This window comes from Carcharodon carcharias, chromosome 5, assembly GCF_017639515.1.
Source record: "Carcharodon carcharias isolate sCarCar2 chromosome 5, sCarCar2.pri, whole genome shotgun sequence".
NCBI classification, from domain to species: Eukaryota; Metazoa; Chordata; class Chondrichthyes; order Lamniformes; family Lamnidae; genus Carcharodon; species Carcharodon carcharias.
The window spans coordinates 139,582,400-139,604,907 of record NC_054471.1 but is presented as its reverse complement, the minus strand read 5'-3'; the positions used below and the strand labels follow the sequence as shown (position 1 = coordinate 139,604,907).

At 42.1% G+C, this 22,508-nt stretch overlaps 1 protein-coding gene across 1 annotated transcript in view; it reads left to right on the top strand.

The window, feature by feature from the left end:
* Positions 1 to 22,508, top strand: part of LOC121278251 (amine sulfotransferase-like) — a 59,476-nt gene that overhangs the window by 14,564 nt on the left and 22,404 nt on the right. The window contains exons 4-6 of the mRNA XM_041188478.1: positions 7,869 to 8,071; positions 10,706 to 10,832; positions 17,231 to 17,325. Of these exons, the coding sequence (XP_041044412.1) occupies positions 7,869 to 8,071; positions 10,706 to 10,832; positions 17,231 to 17,325 (425 nt within the window). The remainder of the gene's footprint in view (positions 1 to 7,868; positions 8,072 to 10,705; positions 10,833 to 17,230; positions 17,326 to 22,508) is intronic.

Genomic DNA, 22,508 nt, shown 5'->3' with positions numbered 1-22,508 from the left:
CTGGGTTCCCAAGGAAAATTCTTTCAATTTGCCTTCACCTTCAAATAAGCCTGGGATAAATGTTTGTCTTGCCTGCAGCCTGTGAGACAGATGTTGCCCTGCAATATATAGAGCAGTAATAAAAACAGAAAATGCTGGAAAAACTCAGCATGTCTGGCAGCAACTGTGGTGAGACAAACAGTGTTAAATTTTCGAGTCATTATGACTCTTCTTATGGAGCAATAATCTTTGAAAAACCCAGCAGCACATCCTGTCATGCACTATTACTCTTCAATGGGGAAGGAGTTAAAAATATTGTCTCTCTGAACAACGGTTACCTGTTTGATAGGCCTGCAAAAACAAATAGGCAGAAACTGCTATTTCCCCATACCAGACTGGCAGGAGTAAGGCACAATATTAGAGAACGCTAATCATCTCGACTGCCACTGGCAAGCTCTTTTGGCTCCAGATTTCCTTGGAAATTTACAAAGTTGCAAAGACAGTAGCAAGTCTGAGGATTGGGAGTGTTTTAGAAACCAGCAAAAGGCAACCAAAAGGTTGATAAAAAAGGAAGCATTAGAATAAGAGAGCAAATAGTCAGGAATATAGGCTGGGATTTTACATTTGCAAATCGGGGCTTCTGTTATCCTGCACGTGCATAAAATCCGGCATGATGATGTCAGGTTGCAAACCAGATATCAACATGCCAGTTTCCCATAATATGGTAGGTGGGCACGTGCTGAAATCGACAGGTTATCCGGCATTTTGAAAAAATCAATTAAGCTTGTTAACAGACTGAATGACCTGAATATTATGCTGCCCAAGCCATAAAGCTGTTGGCCTGGGCAGGCAGGCAAGAGTGACAAGTCTGCTTTTTTGCCATTTGAGTTGGGTAAGCAGGTGTCCATCCTTTGGAGGGTACCCTATGCACCATAGGGGCATTTCATCTCACCGGCCTCCTTTGTGCCTCCCCACCTGGCCTTCAAAACTCCCCAAAATTTTCCCCTCCTCGGGCCCCCCCTCCCCAGGGTGTCTGATTCCTCCCCGCCCAAAAATCCCAGATTTACCTGTGCCCAGGCCCTCTGCGATCCATTTCTCTCTTCTTCCTGGGCCTGCTTGCAATCCCATCAGCACTCACTACTGACATCTGGTGCTGCTGGGACTGCTTAGAGCTACCAGCCAATCATAATGTCCAGCAGCTCTAGAGGGCAGGACTGTCTCCCACTGAGGGGCAGAAGTCCCACTGTCTGCTTGTTTAGACCACTGGCAGCCAGCTATTGCTGTGGGGTGGCATTTTTTTAAGTCAGTCGTTATGTGACCAACTTTTGCAATGTAGATGGGGGTGAGTAATATACCCCCCATAAAATTCATCCGACATCAACAGATTGCAAGAGCTTTTACAAGTATATAAAAAGGAAGAGAGCAGCTAAAATAAATATTTGTCCTTTAGAAGCAGAAACAGAAGAAACCAAAATGGTGAATGAGGAAATGGCAGAGAGATTGAACAAATACTTTGTATCTGTCTTCACAGCAGAAGACACAAGTTGCACACCAGAAATAGAGGATAACCTAGGCGCTAAAAAGTGAAGAAATTAAGGAAATTAATGTCAGCAGTGAAAAAGTACTGGAGAAATTTAAGGGACTAAAATGCAACAAATCCCCTGAATCTGATGGCCTACATCCTAGGATTCTAAGACAGATAGCTGCAGAGGTAGTACATGGTCTAGCTTTGATTTTCCAAAATTCCCTAGATTCTGGAATGACCCCAGCAGATTGGAAGTTAGCAAATGTGACACCGCTATTCAAGAAAGGAGGGAGAGAAAAAATCTGTGAACTAAGGTCAGTTAGCTTGACAGCAGTCATCTGGAAAGCGCTGGGATTTATTATTTAGGAAGTCTTGACAATGCACTTAGAAAATCACTATGCTCAGACAAAGTCAGCATATTTTAATGAAAAGGAAACTGACAAATTTGTTTGAGTTTTTTGAGGATGTAACTCATAGGGTAGATAAAGGGGAACCAGGAAATGTAATATACTTCACTTTTCAAAAGGCATTCGATAAGACAATAAAACATGGGAGTAGAAGTAGGCCATTCAGCCCAGCAAGTCTGCTCTGCCATTCAAGGAGATCATGGCTGATCTGATAATCCTCAACTCCACTTTCCTGCCCTTTCCCCATAACCCTTGATTCCCTTACTGATTAAAAATCTGTCGATCTCAGCAGTGAATATATTTAATGACCCAGCCTGTACAGCCCTCTGTGGTAAAGAGTTCCACAGATTCACTACCCTCTGCGAAAAGAAATTCCTCCTCATCTCTGTCTTAAACGGGTGGTCCCTTACTCTGAGATTATGCCCTCTGGACCTAGACTCTCCCACAAAGGGAAACAACCTCTCAGCATCTACCCTATCAAGCCCCCTAAGAATCTTATATGTTTCAATAAGGTTGCCTCTCATTCTTCTAAGCTCCAACCAGTACAGGCCCAACCTACTCAGCCTCTCCTCAAAAGAAAATCCCTTTATGCCTGGGATCAACCTAGTGAACCTTCTCTGGACAGCCTCCAATGCCAGTATATCTTTCCTTAGACAAGGGGACCAAAACTGTTCACAGTTTTCTAGGTGTGGCCTAACTAGTGCTTTGTATAGTTTTAGCAAGAGTTCCCTATTTTTATACTCCATTCCCTTTGAAATAAAGGCCAACATTCCATTTGCCTTCCCAATTACCTGCTGAACTTGTGTGCTAGCTTTTTGTGATTCAGGCACGAGGACCCCCAAATCCCTCTGTGCTGCAGATTTCTGCAGTCTTTCTCCATTTAAATAATATTCAGCTCTTCTATTCTTCCTGCCAAAGTGCATAACCTCACATTTTACCACATTATATTCCATCTGCCAAGTTTTGTCCACTCACTTAACCTGTCTATATCCCTCTGCAGACTCTGTGTCATCCTCACCGCTTGCCTTCCCACCTATTTTTGTGCCATTCGCAAACTTGGTGATAGTACATTCACTTCCCTCATCCAAGTCATCAATATATATGGTGATCCCAGTACTGATCCCTGTGGCACTCCGCTAGTTACAGGTTGCTATCCTGAAAATGCCTCCCTTATCCCAACTATCTGTCTTCTATTAGTTTCCCAATCCTCTATCCATGCTAATATACTAACCCCCAACACCATGGGCTGTTATTTTATTAAGTAGCCTTGTGTGCGGTACCTTATCGAATGCCTTTTTGAAATCTAAGTATAATACATCTAACCGGTTCCCCTTTATCTATCCTGCTTGTTACCTCCTCAAAGAATTCTAATAGGGAGGAATTTTTCAGCCCCTTCAGCCAGCGGGATCGTCTAGTCCCACCGAAGTCAACAAAGATTTGAATGGCTCACCGCATCCGCCGCAGGGGAACCTGCCGTGGTGGGGTCGGAAAATCCCGGCGAATAAATTTGTCAGGCATGGTTTCCCCTTCATGAAGCCATGCTGATTCTGCTTGATTATATCATGCATTTCTAAATGCTCTGCTATTACATCCTTTGTAATAGCCTCTAACATTTTCCCAATGACCGATGTTAAGCTAACTGGCCTATAGTTCCCTGTTTTTTGTCTCCCTCCCCTTTTTGAATAAGAGTGTTACATTGGCAGTTTTCCAATCCACTGGGACTTTTCCAGAATCTAAGGATTCTTTGAAGATTACAACCAAATGTTAATAGGCAAGATAAGGGCTCATGGAGTTAGGGATAATATATTTTCATGGTAGTGGATTGATTAATAGAAAGGAAGGAAAAAGTGGGGAATTCTCAAGTGGCAGGCTGTTACTAGTGGGGTGCCACAAGGATCAGTGTTGGGGCCTCATCTATTTACAAGCCAAATTATATGACCTAGACAAAGACAGAGAGCAATGTATCTAAGTTTGCTAATGATACAAAGCTAGATGGAAAGGTAAGCTGTCAGGAGGACACAGAGAGACTATGAAGAGATATGGGCAGAGTGAATAGGCAACAAGATGGCAGATGGAGTATAATGTGGAAAGTGTAAGGTTATTCACTTGGGTCGTAAGAATGGAAAGACAGAATATTTTTTAAAAGTGTATGAAACTTGTAGATGTTGATGTTCAGAGACACTTGGGTGTATTTGTATAAGGAACACAAAGTTATCATGTAGGTACAGAAAGCATTTAGGAAGGCAAATGGTATGTTGGCCTTTATTGCAAGGGGATTGGAGTACAAGAATAAAGAAGTGCTGCTACAGTTGTACATGACTTTGGTGAGATCACACCTGGAATACTGTGTGCAGTTTTGGTCTCCATATTTAAGGAAGGATATATTTGCATTGGAGGCAGTACAGCAATAATCCACTAGATTGGTCCTGGGATGAAAGGTTTGTCCTGTGATGAGAGGCTGAGTAAATTAAGTCTATAATCTCTGGAGATTAGAAGAATGAGAGGCGATCTCACTGAAACTTCAAGATACAGAAGGGGATTGACAGGATGGATGCAGAGAGGTTCTTTCTGCTGGCTGAGGAACCCAGTGTATGGGGTACTGATGACCCCAGGCCTATTATAGAAGCTCTGCTATTCATTCACTGTGAGCTTAGGTATATTTGGACCTGGGAGTACCTTTTGGTTTCATACGGTAGGTGCAAATATAAGCCTCTGCTGCTATATTTCTGTTTTTCTTCATCTTATCCAATTAAAACAAGTGAAATTAAGGAATGAAAAGAATCTTAATTTTACAATAGTTTGTAGCAAATAAAGAAATGAGCACTGTAGCTTAATAAAAATCACTAACTAGCCTGTGGACATTCCTTTGCTTTTTTCCCTCCAGAGGCTCTAACTTTATAGCCCCCAACCCTGAACAGCCCCAAACTCCCAACAGCCCACTTCTACCTCCTTGTCAAAATACCAAAACTGGACTGTCCTGCTTGACCCATTGTCTAATTCTAGTTCTCCATATCTTCTTGACCCCTTGCAGACATTTTAACCATTGCTTTCTACTTCTGTTTAACTTACTTTTAAATTTAAAAAGTTGGATGGCTTGCTCATCTGTGAATCATATTGTTTCCTATCTTTGCCCTCCATTGTTATATTTTGGGCTTTTTATCTAGATAATTCTCTAATTCAGTGTCTCAGCATACTCAGGGGGGCGAGACTTTACTCCTAGTTTCCGAGATCGTGCCTTTACCAGTTCAATGTCCAGGTAAAGCAAAAGCAAAATATTTCGGATAATTTGGAAGACCTCTAGCTGGTCTTTGCTCATCTTCACTTTTTTAGAGGAAAGAGCTCCAGCCTGTTCAGTCTTTCCCTATCAAGATAATAGTCCCAATTGTCTTCAAAATTCACGTTCCACCTGGACCAAGCCCTCTGGCCCCTTACCCTCTCTAGATCTTTTCATTGAGAACTGCTGATGTGACATTGGCCATCTCAGTTTTTTCTGCTTCCCTCCCTCTAACCTGCCTCATACTGAATTTGCTGCACTCCATTTTCTCAGGTCCAACCCTGTCATTGGCATCAAACCTATCCTCCAGAGATCTTCCCTTCAACCTTATCGTCCCTAACTGCAAACAGCCTACTTCTACCTCCATTGTAAATAACCACAAACAGGACTTTCCTAGTAGACCCATAATTTTAGTTTTCACTTGCCCCACTAAATTGATTTCTTCTTATCTCAGCATTTTCTTCTTCCCCTTTCCTACCTCTTCTCACCTGCATCTACAATTCTTCTGCCACCCTCACCACTTTAACAGTTTCCAGTTTTCTGGCTCTAACCATCTCCTTTTTATCATGGACCTCCGACGTCTCTACACCTCACTCTCCCTCCAGTACTGTCTGAGGGCTCTCTGTTTCTTCCTTGAACAGGGGCCCAACAAATCCCAATCCATAACCACTCCTCTCCATTGGCTGAACTTCTCACATTGAACTACTTCTCCTTTGACTCCACTCACTTGGTCCAAATAAAAGGTGTTGCTATGGGAATGCATATGGGTCCTAGCTGTGCCTGCTTTTACATGAGATATATGAAACATTCTCCTTTTCCAGTCTTACTCAGGCCCCCACCCTCACCTCATTTTCCAATACATTGATGATTGTATCAGTGTTGTTCCCTGCTCTCACCCCAAACTGGAAAATGTTGTCAACTTTGTTTCCAATTTCCACCCTACACTCACCTTCACATGATCCTTCTCTGAATTTTACCTTCCCTTTCATGACTTGCTGCCTCCATTTCATGGCATAGGCTGCTGACCAGTATCTATTATAAGTCCACTAACTCCCAAAGCTGCCTTGACTAAACTGCCTCTCCACCCTCACATCCCCCCTTCCTATAAGAACTCTATTCTATTCTTCAGCTTCTCTGTCTCTGTCACATCTATTCTAACAATGGCAACTTCCATATCAATGTTGCTGATGTGGCTCCCTTTTTTTCAACCAAGGATTGTCCTTCACTGTGATTGACCAGGCCCTTGCCTGTGAGTATTCCATTTCCCACACTTCTCTCTCACCCTTTGCCCTCCCTCCCGGAAAAATGATCAGGTTTTCCTTGTCCTCACCTTCTGTCTCACCAGCTTCCGCATACAAATAGATCACCATCTGCCATTTCTGACATCTTCATCATGGATGATGCCACCATCAAACACATCTGCCCCTTGCAAAGATGTTTTCATCCTATATCCCTTGATGTGGGAAAACAGTAGGATGAACATTCTAGTCAACTGTAACATAGGTTATAAACTACCAAACATATATTTTTACAATAACTGGATAAATGAACTGTGACCTGACACTAACTGCTTACTTGGCCAGGTCAAATCATTTTTCTCATTCAGATATTTGACAAGTGAAAATCTAGGATAATGTGTCCATAGATGCCTCACCCTGTCCCCATCCCCCGTAACTCATCCCTGACTATTTTCTCAGTCATTTGCCTCTGTGGTATCCTTACAGATATGGATTATGGTTGTGGGAGTTGGTTATATTTTTGTCATCCATTTGTTCATTGACTTAAAGTGTGATATAATCCCATGATACCAAGAGAACTGTTGTATTACAAGGAAGTTGACACAAGTACCATAGATCATGATGTATAAGTCAACCTTTGAAGTTTCTGAATCCTTCCGAAAACAAGGTGGACTGAAATGCTGAGTATAAAATGTGAACCATCAGTGTGGTTCAGGAGAACCCTTTCTGCTCATTGGCTGCCATGTGCTGTCTGCTTTTTGTGGGCATGTCTTAAATTCCTGCGCAGATTCTTGGCAACACATCCCATATCACCTGCTTGCTTCCATGAGTGACTTATAATGCCAATGTATGAACACACATCCATAACCCTAAACATGTATCTAAGAACTGTACTCACATTTAGAGTGGGGATCAATTTTTCAGCTCAAAATATGCATTTATTAGCCAAGGAATGGGAGGGCCAATTTATATACTGCATATAGGCCTAAACAGGCATTTGGTGCTGAAAAAATTAGGTTATCTTGTATGACAAGCCAACTTATATGCTGTGATCTTTTGTTCTTTAAAATTTCCTTTTGGGGGCCCTTTGGCTAAACCGCCAGTAAGACTAGTTGGCGCGTGCATGGCGCAATGTTGTTTCCAAGCGAGGTGTATGTATATAATAAGACCTAGATCTTCTATTAAGAAAGCCTATGGCTGGAAACTGGTGGGTACTTCGGCCATCTGTTAGAAGGTCCCAGAAATGATGGCAGCAAAAGTATTGGCATAAATGGGATGGTTAGTCTACTGACCTCATTGAGCCTTTATCATCTCACTTATGCCAATTTGGTTGGAGTTAAACGTGAGCCCATTATTCTATATGGTGAAAGGTTACAGGCATTGTATAATGAGGGACCTGACCTGTAATTTTCTTTCAATTACTAATTTTTTCTATTGCACACCAGGCACAGTATGGATGCAGCAAATAATGAGTTTAATTTATTCTGATGGTGACCCAGCTGTTGTACAAAGCAAACCAGCAATAGAACGTGTTCCTTGGATTGAGGTGCCAAACTCAAATTTTCCAGCACGACCATCCCCTCGCCTGAGTGTCACACATTTGCCCTACCAGTTAGTTCCAAAAGCATTAAAGGAACAAAAGGGAAAAGTAAGAATTTTCTCTCCTATTATTTGTTCTATAAAGGAGCTTAGCTCTTCAGTGCTATTTATGTGTTGACATTAAACACATTTTTCTTATTACGTTCTGGATGTATGATGATAGATGACTAATAAAGACATTTCACACAATTTACCAAGGTATTTCCTAAATGCACTTATTGTATTTGCCTGTGATCGAGGCTGCCAGCTCTGGTTCTAGTTTCAATGGGGCTTGCAATGCTATTCGCCTTCCCACAATCTTCAAGCCTGTGAAGATTAGGTCTCTTACCCAACGCTCCCCACTGCCACCCCTCTCCACTTCTGAGATTTTGACTATTTCTTCTCCCCTCTTCCTGATGTTGTTCTGTCCCATATTCCTGCCTGCCTTTCAAAACAGTGAGAGATGCATGAACTAGGCTTTCTGACCCACAATATTCATCTCTTCCCTTTGTGCCTGCCCGGTGCAGTGAGTCACACTTTGGGAGGTTGGCAGAAGTTTTTCTCTTTACCCATCTGCCACATCTGATGGCTCTAAAGGCATTGACATTTAGTGTTGCTTCAGTTCCGCAAGAGGCTTCTGATACCTTATTGCCATTCTTTGTGTGCACTTAGGCTTTCTGTTGTTACTGTGCTGCTAAATCAATATAACAGGAATTGTGAATCCAGTCCACCTGGTCCCTCTGTGTTCTTTTACACCTATCTAATTTTCCAGATTGTTAGAATTGAGGGGAGGCTAATAGTGGTGAATGCATTTAATGGTATGCAATAGTCACAATTATAAATTCAATTGCTTATTTGGAAATGCATCAAAATTACAGTTCCTAGTGTTGGAGTGTCTGTCTCAAATCCGGCTGTCCAAAAACCAGGTATTTTTCAGAATGTGCCCTGCATCAATTTTAATTAAGCAAAATAAAAAAAATACTTGGATAATTCACCTAGGCACTGTATTGGTACAGTGTGGAACCAGATTCGTTATCCACTTTGCCATTTGTGCGCCAGTCTATTTCCATGCTGCACGTAACCCTTGACCCCACCTGACCTGGCTTGGCTCACAGTCATAAAAGCCCGACCCAAAATCTAGCAGGATCTGAAATCTGGCAATGCTTCGGTCCTGAGGTTGCTGGTTTTGACACACTGTACCTGTATTACATCGGGAAAAGATACTTTAGGAGATTCATCATTCTACTAAAGATAGCTGAAGCCTCACTGAGTAGCTCTCCTACCTCTAATCTGGAAGGCCCCTGGTTTTAGTCCCATTCCAGGACTTGTTGACTATGAAAATATCCAACCACTGGTGCAGGCAAGCCAGTGTTTATTGACGCTAGACCCCAACTTTGATAACTGGGAGGGTTGGCAGCAGGAAGGGCATCTGGCTGGAAAACTACCTGCTAAATGCTAAATGGTGATGGTTGATTTGAAGGTGATCAACCAGCATTGTGGAGACCCTATGTGACAAGTTTAAAAAGGGAGATCATTATGCTGAAGATGATCAGTCCCCACAAAATATGCTAGAATTTAAAAAAAAATGAATAATTGACTGATATTAGTTAAATTAAATTAACTAGTAAGTCCAGTTTGAAGAATCAGTCCAGTTGAAGTTTGAAGTCTTTTAAAGTATACATAGTACGCAAAGCATGAGAACACTGGAATGGTCATGGAGTTTCAGTCGCTGACTGTTCTTTGAAATGACATGCTGTCTCCTCATCCCTAAAAGTGAATCTAAGGTTCTAATTGCAAGTTTGAGTAAATTGTTGCTTTCATTATATAATTAGCCAGCATAGGAGAGTTACTTTGGCCCAGATTTTAATGGAGCAGAGGTTCTGTTAGTTAGATTTATTCATGTACATTTTGATTTAAAAGTTTTTGCCTAAGATATTGCTAGAAGTGCACAATGATAATGGTGCAGCAAGAACAACAGGATCTCTAGGACAGTGGTGAACAGGGGGTAAACAGCATTTTTCCCTAACCAATGAAATTAAAGAATTTAGAAACAAACAGAGTAAGTACTGAGATAAAGGGTGAATTAAAGTGGGCAAATTCAGTGTCAAATCAGATATAGAAAGAAAATAAGATTGGATTATTAAGAGAGAAAAAAAGAGACAAAGGGAAAGTAAGAGAAAAAATTGAAATTTTTAAAATCAACAACAATTCACAACCTGAAGGAATGAGACTTCAAATTTTTAATTGTTTACTTTCTGAGTAAGAGAAGTTGACTCACAGGCATTAACAATTATCACAACACCTAGCGGGTACTTATGCTTTTAATTGCTTAACTTTATTTTACAATGGTCAATTCAAGTGAAAATACAGCAGCTTCTTGAAACTCATGGGCAGGTTAAGTGCAACATGCTGATTTGTAAAGCTGATATTGGAGTGGCACAAATCAGCCAACAACTTGTGATTTGTAATTCATGGTGTGTCCCTTCCTTGCTACAAGTTGCCAGCTGATTTGTGAATTAAGAACAGTGTGCATTGTTCATGCTCTGTTGTTTATTCAGTAAATTCTGAGCCAATATGATATGAAATTAAAGGTGTAAAACTGAGTTGCTGAAACTTCTAATATCAGGATATATTTGTACATTCTGCCATTTTTTTGTACAATTTTCGGTATGCTGCTTTTCACGCTCCGTTACTTTCCATTCAGGTTATTTATGTTGCACGGAATCCTAAGGATGTACTCGTCTCTTCCTATTATTTCCATCAGCATATTGCCCTATATGAATCACCGAGGGATTTTCCAGACTTTCTAGAAAAATTCCTTGATGGTAGAGGTAAATATTTGGGTTATAATTTCTGAACTGTATGTAAATGAGATGTCACTTTGATCATCAAACCTCATCCTCTGTATAGTATTGTTTATTTTAAATATATAATTAAGTAATTAATGTACTGATTGAATGGGACTTATACCTTTATGCACTCCAACCAGCATTATTATATTTATTTTACATGATGAGAGGAATAGGTATTTTCACCTAAATCTAGAAAATTAACCTTGTCAACTTCAAAAACATGTAATAACCCACACAGAAGGACCAATTTTGCAAAGCTCTTCATGGTCTCAGCAAAAACCTTGCTAGTGACAAGAGATGAATGTAAAATCAGATTGGTAGACTCGTGTATGTAGGATGCTCCACATCATATTGTGCAACAAAGGATTTTGGATCTTTGCCAGAAGCTGTGCTTGTGTCCTTGTTAAGTTGTCATGCCATTAATGCAATGTACCTCCTCCCACAACCACCCCCCCACCTCACTCCAATCCAGGGGCAAGCTGAGAGAAGGGAGTTGGGCATAGAATTGAAAGGGAAGTGGAGTGTCTGTTGCCTTCCTGACACCCTCAATTAAATTAGGGGCAGGGAGGATCAAGAATGACATTCTCATTCAATGGCCAAGTAAGGCCCTTAAGTGGCCAAATGATGGTCATTTAAAGGTCTCATCTTGCTGCTGCTGGTAGAATACCAGTGCCAGGGCAGTGGCATCAGACCCATGAGCGGAGGCTATGCAGTAAAAACTGGCAGCCTCCCTGCAGGCTCAGGCTGAGGGCCCTTCTGATTTCTGCACTCTGTGGCTCATGGAAGGCCTCCTCCCTTACAAGAGTTGTCCTTGCTGAAATACCACCCTTCCTGCCTTCCAGAATGACCCCCATCCCCACCTGACTGGCTCTGGAGAGCCCAACCCACTAACCTGCTGTATCATGGCTGCTCCTGGCCCTACTGCTGTACCAGAACCAGGTGGCACTGCTGGGACTGAAGAGTTGCTGGCCCTCCGATTGGCTGGCAGCTCTTGACGGTGAAGCCTTTGCTTTTAAAGGCATAGAAGCCCCAACGAGAAGCAAATAATTCCATGAATAACATTCAGTACTGTTAGGGCTTTCAAAAATGGCTGTAGCTGGGATGCCATTGGCTTTCTAGCTGATGGATGGGCCATGGCCATTAAATTTAGCCCTCTAATTCCATATTCACAGCAATGAAAGAGCCTTAGGAACCTATATAATGAAGATGAAAGTGCAACAAAATAAGACTGGATAATTTTGAATTAAAAAGAGGGTTGAGTAAAGAAAAATGGGAATGCATTATAAGTATATGGACAGAATATATGACTTTAAATTGGGGACTGAATATTATCTGCTCATCCCGGTCCAATCATCTCCTGAAATCCTGTCATAATTACATTGATGCTCTCATTGCAAGTGAGAGCAGCAGTTACTAATTGAGGAAAGATCAGGGCATTATTCTTAAGTATATATAAGAACTGGTTCCGACCTCTGGAGACGGGAGGAAAGGGAATTTGTACATGTTTACTGTGTTTCGTGAATAACCCTATGGGGAGGACAGACTGGCTCCTGCTTCCTCCTTTACTTAGCGAATGAACATTGGATTGTAACAGTGAAAAGGCTAGAATTAGAGAAGTGAAGGTACCTCAGAGGCTGGAGGAGATAACAGAGAAAGAAAAGGGTGAGGCCATGGAGGATTTGAAAACCAGGATGAGAATTTTAAAATTGAGGTGTTGCTTAACTGGGAGCCAGTGAATGTCAGTGGCACTGGTATGTTGGGTGAATGGGACTTGGTGCAGTAAGGACATGGGAAGCAGTGTTTTAAATAATCTCAGCTTTACAGTGGATAGAACATGGGAGGATGGATCAAGGACTTGGGAAAGGAAATAGAGGTTGGAAATAGGCTGGTGTAGTCAAGGGTGGGGTTTTGGAGGAGAGGGGGACAATATCTGAAGAGAGAGAACCATTAGGGGGAGGTAGTGGTATTATTACTGATTAGTTATTCAGAAACCCAGGGTAATGCTCTGGAGACCTGGGTTCAAATCCCACCAAGGCAGATGGTAAAATTTGAATCCAATAAAAATCTGGAAATGAAAGTCTGATGATGACCACAAAACCATTGCTGATTGTCATAGAAACCCATCTGGTTCACTAATGTCCCTTAAGGAAGGAAACCGGCTGCCTTTACCTGGTTGACTCTTAAATGCCCTCTGGGGCAATTAGGGATGGGCAATAAATGCTGGCCTAGCCAACGATGCCCTCATCCCATGAATTTTTTAAAAAATTAACAGCATCAGTTCACATGGAGGCCAAGGTGGAAGTTGAGTGGTCAGCAGTTTGGTGGGTCTAGGGTCATGAGCAGGAGATGGGTCTAATGGACATAATGAGCATGGAGAAGGCTTGAGGAGAGATTGGAAAGAAACCAGGAAAAAGGTGTGAGCTGTGGTGGGGAGCATTAGAGCAGGTTTGTCTAGACGGGCAAGGGGAAGGAAGAGAAGTGTCAACTTGGATGGTATCAATGTTTTGTGGTTGAAATGGGTTTATGAAGATAGTCTGCAGTAAAGGAAAGAAGCTAGAGGTTATCTTTTTCATTCCAGAATGATCCAGGAATATTTTGGTAGATGTGAACAGGACCTGATAGTGTTTTATATATCCAACCAGATTTCATGGTGAATGCTTAAATCACTTGTCCATAATATTTGTTCAAGTCTGTGTGACTTGGGCTAAAAAGGGCAAGGGAGGGGGGTCACACTAGGAGGAATGGGCAGGCGTGGAGGTCACACGAGGAGGAGATTGGGCAGGCATGGAGGTCACACTAGGAGGAGCAGGCAAGGGTGGGGGTCAATCTAGGAGGAATGGGCATGGATGGGGGTCACTCTAGGAGGGATGGGGGTCATTCCAGGGGGAACAGGCAAAGCTGAGGGTCACTCTCTGGGAGGAGCGGGCAAGGGTGGGGGTCACTCTAGGAGGAGCGGGCAGGGGTGGGGGTCACTCTAGGAGGAGCGGGCAGGGGTGGGGGTCACTCTAGGAGGAGCGGGCAGGGGTGGGGGTCACTCTAGGAGGAGCGGGCAGGGGTGGGGGTCACTCTAGGAGGAGCAGGCAGGGGTGGGGGTCACTCTAGGAGGAGCGGGCAGGGCGAGAGAGATGGAGCTGAGGGTGCAATTGAGCAAATCAGTAGCTGTAGAAAGGTTATGGTGCACAGATAGCCAGAGGCTAGACAGTTGGGATTTTGAATGTGCAGTTGTGAATGAATTGTGGGAATTTTTTTTCTTCAAGGGTGGATACACCAACAGGTAGGGTTGCATGGGGTATGTAAATGGAGAGTGATATAACAAAGTAGTCAGAGCTGGCCTTATCTGTGATTGGTATGATGGGAATAACAAGGCCACATGAAATGACAAGGTCAAGGAGGTGGTTGTGAATATGGGTTGGTTTGATTTCATGGAGGGAGAGGTTAAGAAAGATAAGAAGTCACTGACATCAGAGGAGCGAGAGCTTCTTGAGTCCTTAGCTCTAGCTGTAGAGAAACTTTATTTTGCTCCAGCCAAGTCTAATTCTCTACTTCACAAATTGTCAGAAGTTTTGCTTGCTTTTAACGATAAATAATGAAATCTGTGCATTTATACAAATAAGATATGATTTACAATGGCTTGTTGGGAGATGGTGGCGTAATTGTAATGTCAGCGACCTAGTAAACCAGAGGCCCAGGTTCTGGTGAAAAGATTCAAATCCCACCATGAGCAGCAGGTGGAATTTAAATTCAATTAATAGTCTGAAATTGAAAAGCTAGTCTCAGTAATGGTGACCATGACAACTATCATCAATTGTTGGTTAAAAACCCATCTGGTTCACTAATGTCATTTAAAGAAGGAAATCTGCTGTCTTTACCTGGTCTGGTCTATGTGACTCCAGACCCACAGCAATGTGGTTGGCTCTTAACTACCCTCTGAAATGGCCTAGCAAGCCACTCAGTTCAAGGGCAATTAGGGATGGGCAACAAATGCTGGCATTGCCAGGGATGTGCGCATCCCATGAAAGAATACATTTGAAAAAACTGAATTGGGTCTGTGCACCCAGGATCAATTATCCCTACTTTCTAACCCAGTATCCCTGGAGATCAACTAAAATCAATAGGATTTCCAGAGATCCCATTGCTCCTTTTTAAACAAAAATGGGACAGTGACTGTTTGTTTTTCTCCACAATTAGTGACAATTAATTCCCTTCCCATAACCCACCAAACCAAACTCCCTCCAAGGCTGTGCCCTGCCCTAACTCAGAACTCATATCTTTGTGCTTTCTCACCTATTTCCTCTTATGTCCCCTTTAGGCTCATCATGTCCACGGGTGGCAATACCTCTTCTCTCTCAAGCCTATTGCTACAAAACTATTAAACACCCATTTTCTCTTCCTGGCCCCCATGCTAACTGGCATTAGAAACAATTCCCTCTCCTCAAGCACTGTTGCTCTCCTTTACAAATCTGTCATCATCAACTCTTCCTCAAAAACCCAGCCTTGACTCCCCTTTCCTTGTAAACTACTGTCCCACCCCCAACCTCCCTTTCATCCCAAGTCCTTGAATGTATTATGACCTCCCAATTTCATACCCATATGTCTAACAACTCCATTGAATCCCTCCAATCAAGTTTCTGCCCCTGCCACAGCACTAAAATGACCTAATCAAAATCACAAATGATATCCTTTGTACATGTGACCGTGATAAACTATCTCTCCCCATCCTTCTTAACCAGCCTGCCGAATTTGTCTAGGATGACCACACCAATGCCTCTCCTTTGTCATTCAGCTGTGTGAGACTATCTTCACCTTATTCCAATCTTGGCTATCTGTACAAAACCAGAGAATGTCCTACAATGACCTATATCCCCATTCTTGCACCATTACTTCTGGAGTTCCCTAAGGATCTATCCTCAGTCTTTTCCTGTTTCTCATCTATATGCTGCCCCTCGACTATTACATCATCCTAAAACAGAAAATCAGATTCCACATGTACACTGATGACAGCCAACTCTACTTCACCAACACCAATTCTCTCGATCTCTCCTCTGCATCTGTATTATCCAGCTCTGTATGAGCCAAATGCAATGGATACATTGGGAAAATTGAAACCATTAACGCAGTTTGTTACACACAGATTATATCCTCCTCCCTGGCTACTACCTCAAGTTTAGACAGACATTTTCCAACCTCTTTGGCCCAAGGCTGAGCTTCTGACACTCTATCCTCTCCATCGAAAAGATCACCCACTTCTACCACCATAATCACCTGTTTCTATTCCTGCTTCAATCCATCTGCTGCTGAAACCCTTATCCATGCTTTTGTTGCCAGTAGATCATAATTTTCCCTGGCCAGCCTCCCACCTTCAACCCCCCCACCCTGCCTCTAGAAACCTCTAAGTTCATACACTTCTGCTGCATATATCCTAACTCGCGCTGTCCCTGTGCTGGCTAATCCACATTGGCTTCCAGCCCAACAGTACATAAATTTTAAACACTCATCTTTGTTCACACCTCTCCTTGTCTTTGCTTCTCCCTATCTCTGTAATCTCCTCCAGTCCTACAAGCCTCCAAGAGCTCTGCATTCCTACACTCTTGCCTCTTATGCATCCCCTGCTTTCTTTGCCTTATGTTTCCTTCCTTCAGCTGTCTAAGCCCCAAGGCCAGGAATCCCCTCCTTAAACCTTTCTGCCTTTCACCCCTCCTCTTATAGGACACTTCGTAAAAACTACCACTTTGATCAAGCTTGTCACCGAACTGTAAGTTTTCTCCTTTAGATCGGTGACACATTTCGATTGTGCAGTGCCTTGAAATGTTTTACTTCATGAAAGGCACTATATGAAAGAAGTTTGTTATTGTTGTCATGAAATCATAGATTTTGGGAATGTGATTGGCAGTTATGCTGCAAGAAACATGAAGATGGGTAGACTTGTAAAGTTCCTTCTTTCTTGTGAATGAGCACGGTAATACTTTCATTGAAAGTTGTGGATTGGAAAGGCCAGTTTCTCAGGTTGTATTCCATAAAAGTATTATCTTGAACTAAAGCATTGCAGAATTTTTCATGCTTTTTCCAATAATGCAAGGTTACGCCAGTCATGTGGTCTTAGAAAATGCCCATGCAGTCAAAATGCTCATGCTCAGTGTGAAACTTAAGGATGGGATAGTGCAGGTATTCACTTTATATAAAAAAAATAAATTGCACAATGTATTTTCTATAGAACGAGCTGAGGACTTGTATCCTGGTTTTCAATGAAATTTGATCACATTTATTTGCTCAAAATGCTATAGTTTGCTATAACTGTATTCTTATTTGCTCAATTATCCTTAAATATTAAATAAGCTAAAATGAAATATAACCTTGAATATTTTTTTTTTCTCTAACAGTGGAATTCAGTTGCTGGTTTGACCACATCAAGGAGTGGTATGCTCACAAGGATGAATTCAACTTTTTATTCATGACCTATGAGGAGATGAAGAAAGTAATGATATTATGCAAATATTGCATTTTTGTACATGTATAGGACCAGGAGTGGGCCACGTAGCCCCTTGGGCCTCCTCTGCCATTCAATGAGATCATGGCTTATCTGCACACTGACTCCACATGCTCACCTATGCACAATATCCCTTATATTTGATCACAAAACTGGATCAATCTCAGATTTAAAATAAACAATTGACCCAGCACCAACTGCCATTTGCAGAAGTTGTTACAAACTTCCACCGTCCTTTGGGTTTAAAAGTGTTTACAACTTTATTTCAAAAAATTCTTTGTTGCTTTCAAATATCCCCATGTCCTCACCCTCCTTATTTTTGTAATTTCTTCCAATTCTCCAAGAAATCTGCTTTCCTCCAATTCTGATCTCTTGAGCACCCTGATCCTAATCGCTCCATTAGTCGCCATAAGTTTAGCTGCCTGGCCCCAAACTCTGGATTTACCTCTTTAAATCTCTCATACATGTCCAAAACCTTGGGACATTTTATTACATTAAAGGTGCTAAATAAGTAATGGCATTGGTAATAGTAGTGATCTGGCTCTAAATAATTGACTATGTCCCCTAGTCCTAGATCCCCCAAGTAGCAGAAATAGTTTCCCTGTGTTAACCCTATCACTTCCCCTTAATATCTTGAAAACATTGACCAAATCACCCCTTAGCCTTCTAAAATCCAGGGAGTGCAACACTAGTATGTGTAATCTCTCCTTGTAATTTAATCCTTAGGGTCCAGGTATCATTCCAGATACCTGGACCCTAAGCTCCCTCCAAGCCCAATGTGTTATGGCACAGCTGATGGTAAATGCCAAGTTGCCCAAATCCCAGAGGGAAACTTCAAACAGCTGCCGAAATGGTTTTTTGCCATTTTTATAGTATGTGGAGAAGTTCTGATATAAGGAAATGATGTCCCTGACTACTTGTGATGATTTTATAGTAGAGTAAATGTTTATTTTTTAAAAAGTGGAAAAAACAGTTACACTTAAACACAAGAATGGCTTCACACAGTAAACATTACTTTAAAACAGTTCCACAAGCTCTCAAATTAATTACCCTCAGACCTAACCGCCCCTCTTCTTTTCAGCAACTATCCTTATAGATTTCAAAATCTATAGAATTCCAGTCATTTTTACCAGAGCGCCTTTTTTCTTTGAATGTCTTCTGAGGTCAATAACAACTGTCATCTTGTCTGACCTTGTTCATACTCTGAAGGATTTTCCCCTCGGCAATTTGGGGGCGGGGCCCACTCACTGAGGGGAAAATGATACCGGATTACATTGGGAGGAACACCGGACATCATCCCGGTCCATTTAAATCTTCAGGAAGATGGGCAGACAGCAAAATCAGCCAATTAAGGCCATTGACAGGCTAATTAACCTTGTTAAAGACCCTGCCCATCCAAGCTTAAGGCTGGTGGGCTGGCCAGGAGCCCCAGCGAGCTCCAGATTATTCATGAAACTTCATCCACTGGCGGGATAAAGTTTCATGTCCGTTTTTTAAAAATTTAATAAACTTTGTGTTTCTTATTAACATGTCCCATCTTGTGTGACATTGTCACATGAGGGGGAAAGGTTAATAGTTTTAATATTTCTCTATTTTTTGACTTACCTGCCAGTAAACTCCCTGAGGCAGCACTTTGCCTCAGGGACAAGTGCGGTCTTTTGCATGCATGCGTGAAAGAGCACGCTTTGACAGTTGGGGCTTCCCCCCCTCCGCCCCCCCCCCCCCCCCCCACCCCTCACATAGCGCTTCCTGTCGGGCAGGCCGCTGGGTGGGCTTTAACTGGCCCACCCACTCAAAATGGCGGTGGGCCACATTTTGGTGGCGGGGGTCCCCATTTCGGTGGCGGGGGTCGGCTGCCCGCTCGCCCATCAAGGGCTAAATTCTGCCCACTATCTTCTGGGAGATGTGTCCAGCTTCCGCCTCACATTTCCTTAAATGCATTCCTTCCCTTTGATCTATCTATGGTCTCAACCAGTTTCTTTACAAATGCTTTCTTCCCAGGCACTTTACTTTAGCTCATAGGTTTTTAAAAAAAAATAAACTTACCCTATCTTTACCTTATTTACTTACACCTTTTTACAACCTGCATATATTCCCCCTTTGAGCTAAAACAATTTGATTCAAAACTACTCCTCTTATTGTTTTATGAAAAACTCTGATTGAAGTTCCTCTTGACTCATTAACATATCAAAACCGCTTCTTCCTGTTAGTTTTAAACTCTTGCAGTTACTCTGGCTCTTATTCCAATTACCATATTTACAAATCCCCAATGGCCTGCCTTCCAGTACTTAAGAAAGATGACAGGTTTATTAACAGAAGAAAAACATTACAATTTCTTTTCTTGACAAATGTAAAATTTCCTTAAATATGCCTCCCAGAACACAGTACTCCAGGTACAGTCTAAACTCAGGCTCCATATAGCTGCAGCATTATATCTACCCCATTTTTTCTAGTCCTCTTAATATAAATACCAGCGTTTTGTTAGTCATTTTGACATTTTTTCTATACTTGTGTGTGACATTTTAATGATCTGAAGGTCACCTTGGACCTCCACTGATTTGAGCTTTTCACCATTTGAAAGGTACTCTAATCTTTTCAAATTTCTGTGAATGGATGAGGAATCACTCAAGTAGCCTATTTGCTAAACAAAACTCAACACAAGCAAGTTTTATAGCCACATTTTGAATTGAACTGAAACATTATCTTGCATATGATCATTATATGGGGCAATCAAATAGCTAATCTAGTTACATTTTGAGAGGATCACTTGCATGGTAGATGGGAGAGTCAATGGACTCTCTATGGACTTTCAGAAGGCATTGGATAAGGTTCCACACAACAGGTTAGCAGTAAAGAAAGCACTTGGAATTGGAAGTAAGCTTGTGACATAGGTAATTGGTTGGGAGGTAAGGATTGAAGGAACACCCAGGTGGGAAATGACAAATATTGTTCCCTGATATTCTGTATTATTAGCTATTCAGTATACTTTTACTGGCTTGGTTGAAAGAATAAAGTTGGATATCCAAGTTTGGACTAAATGAGAAAACTTATGGCAGATGGGAGTTCGATATGGATAAGTGTGAGGTCAGCTACTTCACATCAGAGAGAGACAAATCTGAATATTTTCTCAACTGTGACAGTCTAGGCGCAAAAGGATTAAGGTATGCATGCACACAAATCAGCAAAGATTCATGCACAATTACAAATCCATTCAATACGTCCAAAGGAATACTGACCCCCATTTCAAGGAGGTTGGTGAGACTACATCTGGAGCATTGCACCCAGCCCTGAGCACTAAGCCTCAAGATGCGTTGGAAGAGGCATAATGCAATCAAGTGGCAATCAACATACATATGATTCTACAGGATCCTCTATTGATTCCAGATTACACCCTGTAGTATGCTATGCAATAGTAAGGTGATGATCAGGACTTAAACCATGATGATAAACTACTTACAGAAAATGCTGGAAAAGCTCAGCAGGTTTGGCAGCATCTTTGGAGAGAGAAACAGGGTTAATGGGCAGAATATTATAGAATCATAGAAACTAGGAGCAGGAGTAAGCCATTCAGCCCTTTGAACCTGCTCCGCCATTCATTATGATCATGGCTGATCATCCAACTCAATAGCCTGCTCCCACTTTCTCCCCAAATCCTTTAATCCCTTTCACCCCAAGAGCTATATCTAACTCTTTCGTGAAAGCATACAATGTTTTGGTCTCAACTGCTTTCTGTGGTAACGAATTCCACAGGCTCACCACTCTCTGGGTGAAGAAATTTCTCCTCATCTCAGTCCTAAATGGTCTACGCCGTATCCTCAGACTGTGACCCCTGGTTCTGGACTCTCCCTCCATCAGGAACATCCTTCCTGCATCTACACTGTATAGTCCTGTTAGAATTTTATAGGTTTCTATGCGATCCCCTCCTCATTATTCTGAACTCCAGAGAATATTATTCTAATCGACTCAATCTCCACTCGTATATCAGTCCCACTATCCCAGGACTCAGTCGGGTAAACCTTCGCTGCACTCCCTCCATACCAAGTACATCCTTCCTCAGATAAGGAGACCAAAACTGCACATAATATTCCAGGTGTGGTCTCACCAAGGCCCTGTACAATTGCAGCAAGACATCCCTGTTCCTGTACTCGAATCCTCTGGCTATGAAGGCCAACATACCATTTGCCTTCTTTACCGCCTGCTGCACCTGCATGCTTACCTTCAGCGACTGGTGTACAAGGACACCCAGGTCTTGTTGCACATTCCCCTCCCTCAATTTATAGCCATTCAGATAATAATCTGCTTTCCTGTTTTTGCTACCAAAATGAAAAAGCTCACACTTATCCACATTATACTGCATCTGCCATGCATTTGCCCACTCACTCAGCTTGTCCAAATCACACTGAAGCATCTCTACATCCTCCTCACAGCTCAACCACCCACCCAGCTTTGTGTCATCTGCAAGTTTGGAGATATTACATTTCATTCTCTCATCTAAATCATTAATATATATACTGTAAATAACTGGGGTCCCAGCACCAATCCCTGCAGTACCCCACTGGTCACTGCCTGCCATTCGGAAAAACGCCCATTTATTCCTACTCTTTGTTTCCTTTCTGCCAACCAGTTTTCTATCCATCTCTATACAATACCCCCAATCCCATGCGCTTTAATTTTACATGCCAATCTCTTATGTGAGACTTTGTCGAAAGCCTTCTGAAAGTCCAAATAAACCACATCCGCTGGCTCCCCCTCATCAACTCTACTAGTTACATCCTCAAAAAATTCCAGTAGAATTGTCAAGCATGATTTCCCTTTCATAAATCCATGCTGACTCTGTCTGATTCTGCCACTGTTTTCCACGTACTCAGCTATTAAATCTTTTATAATGGACTCTAGAATTATCCCCTACTACCGAGGTCAAGCTGACTGGTCTATAATTCCTTGTTTTCTCTCTGCCTCCCTTTTTAAATAGTGGTATTACATTAGCTACCCTATAAGAACTGTTCCAGAGTCTATAGAATCTTGGAAGATGACCACCAATGCATCCACTATTTCTAGGGCCACTTCCTTAAGTACTCTGGGATGTAGATTATCAGGCCCCGGGGATTTATCGGCCTTCAATCCTATCAATTTCCCCAACACCATTTCCATACTAATACTGATTTCTTTCA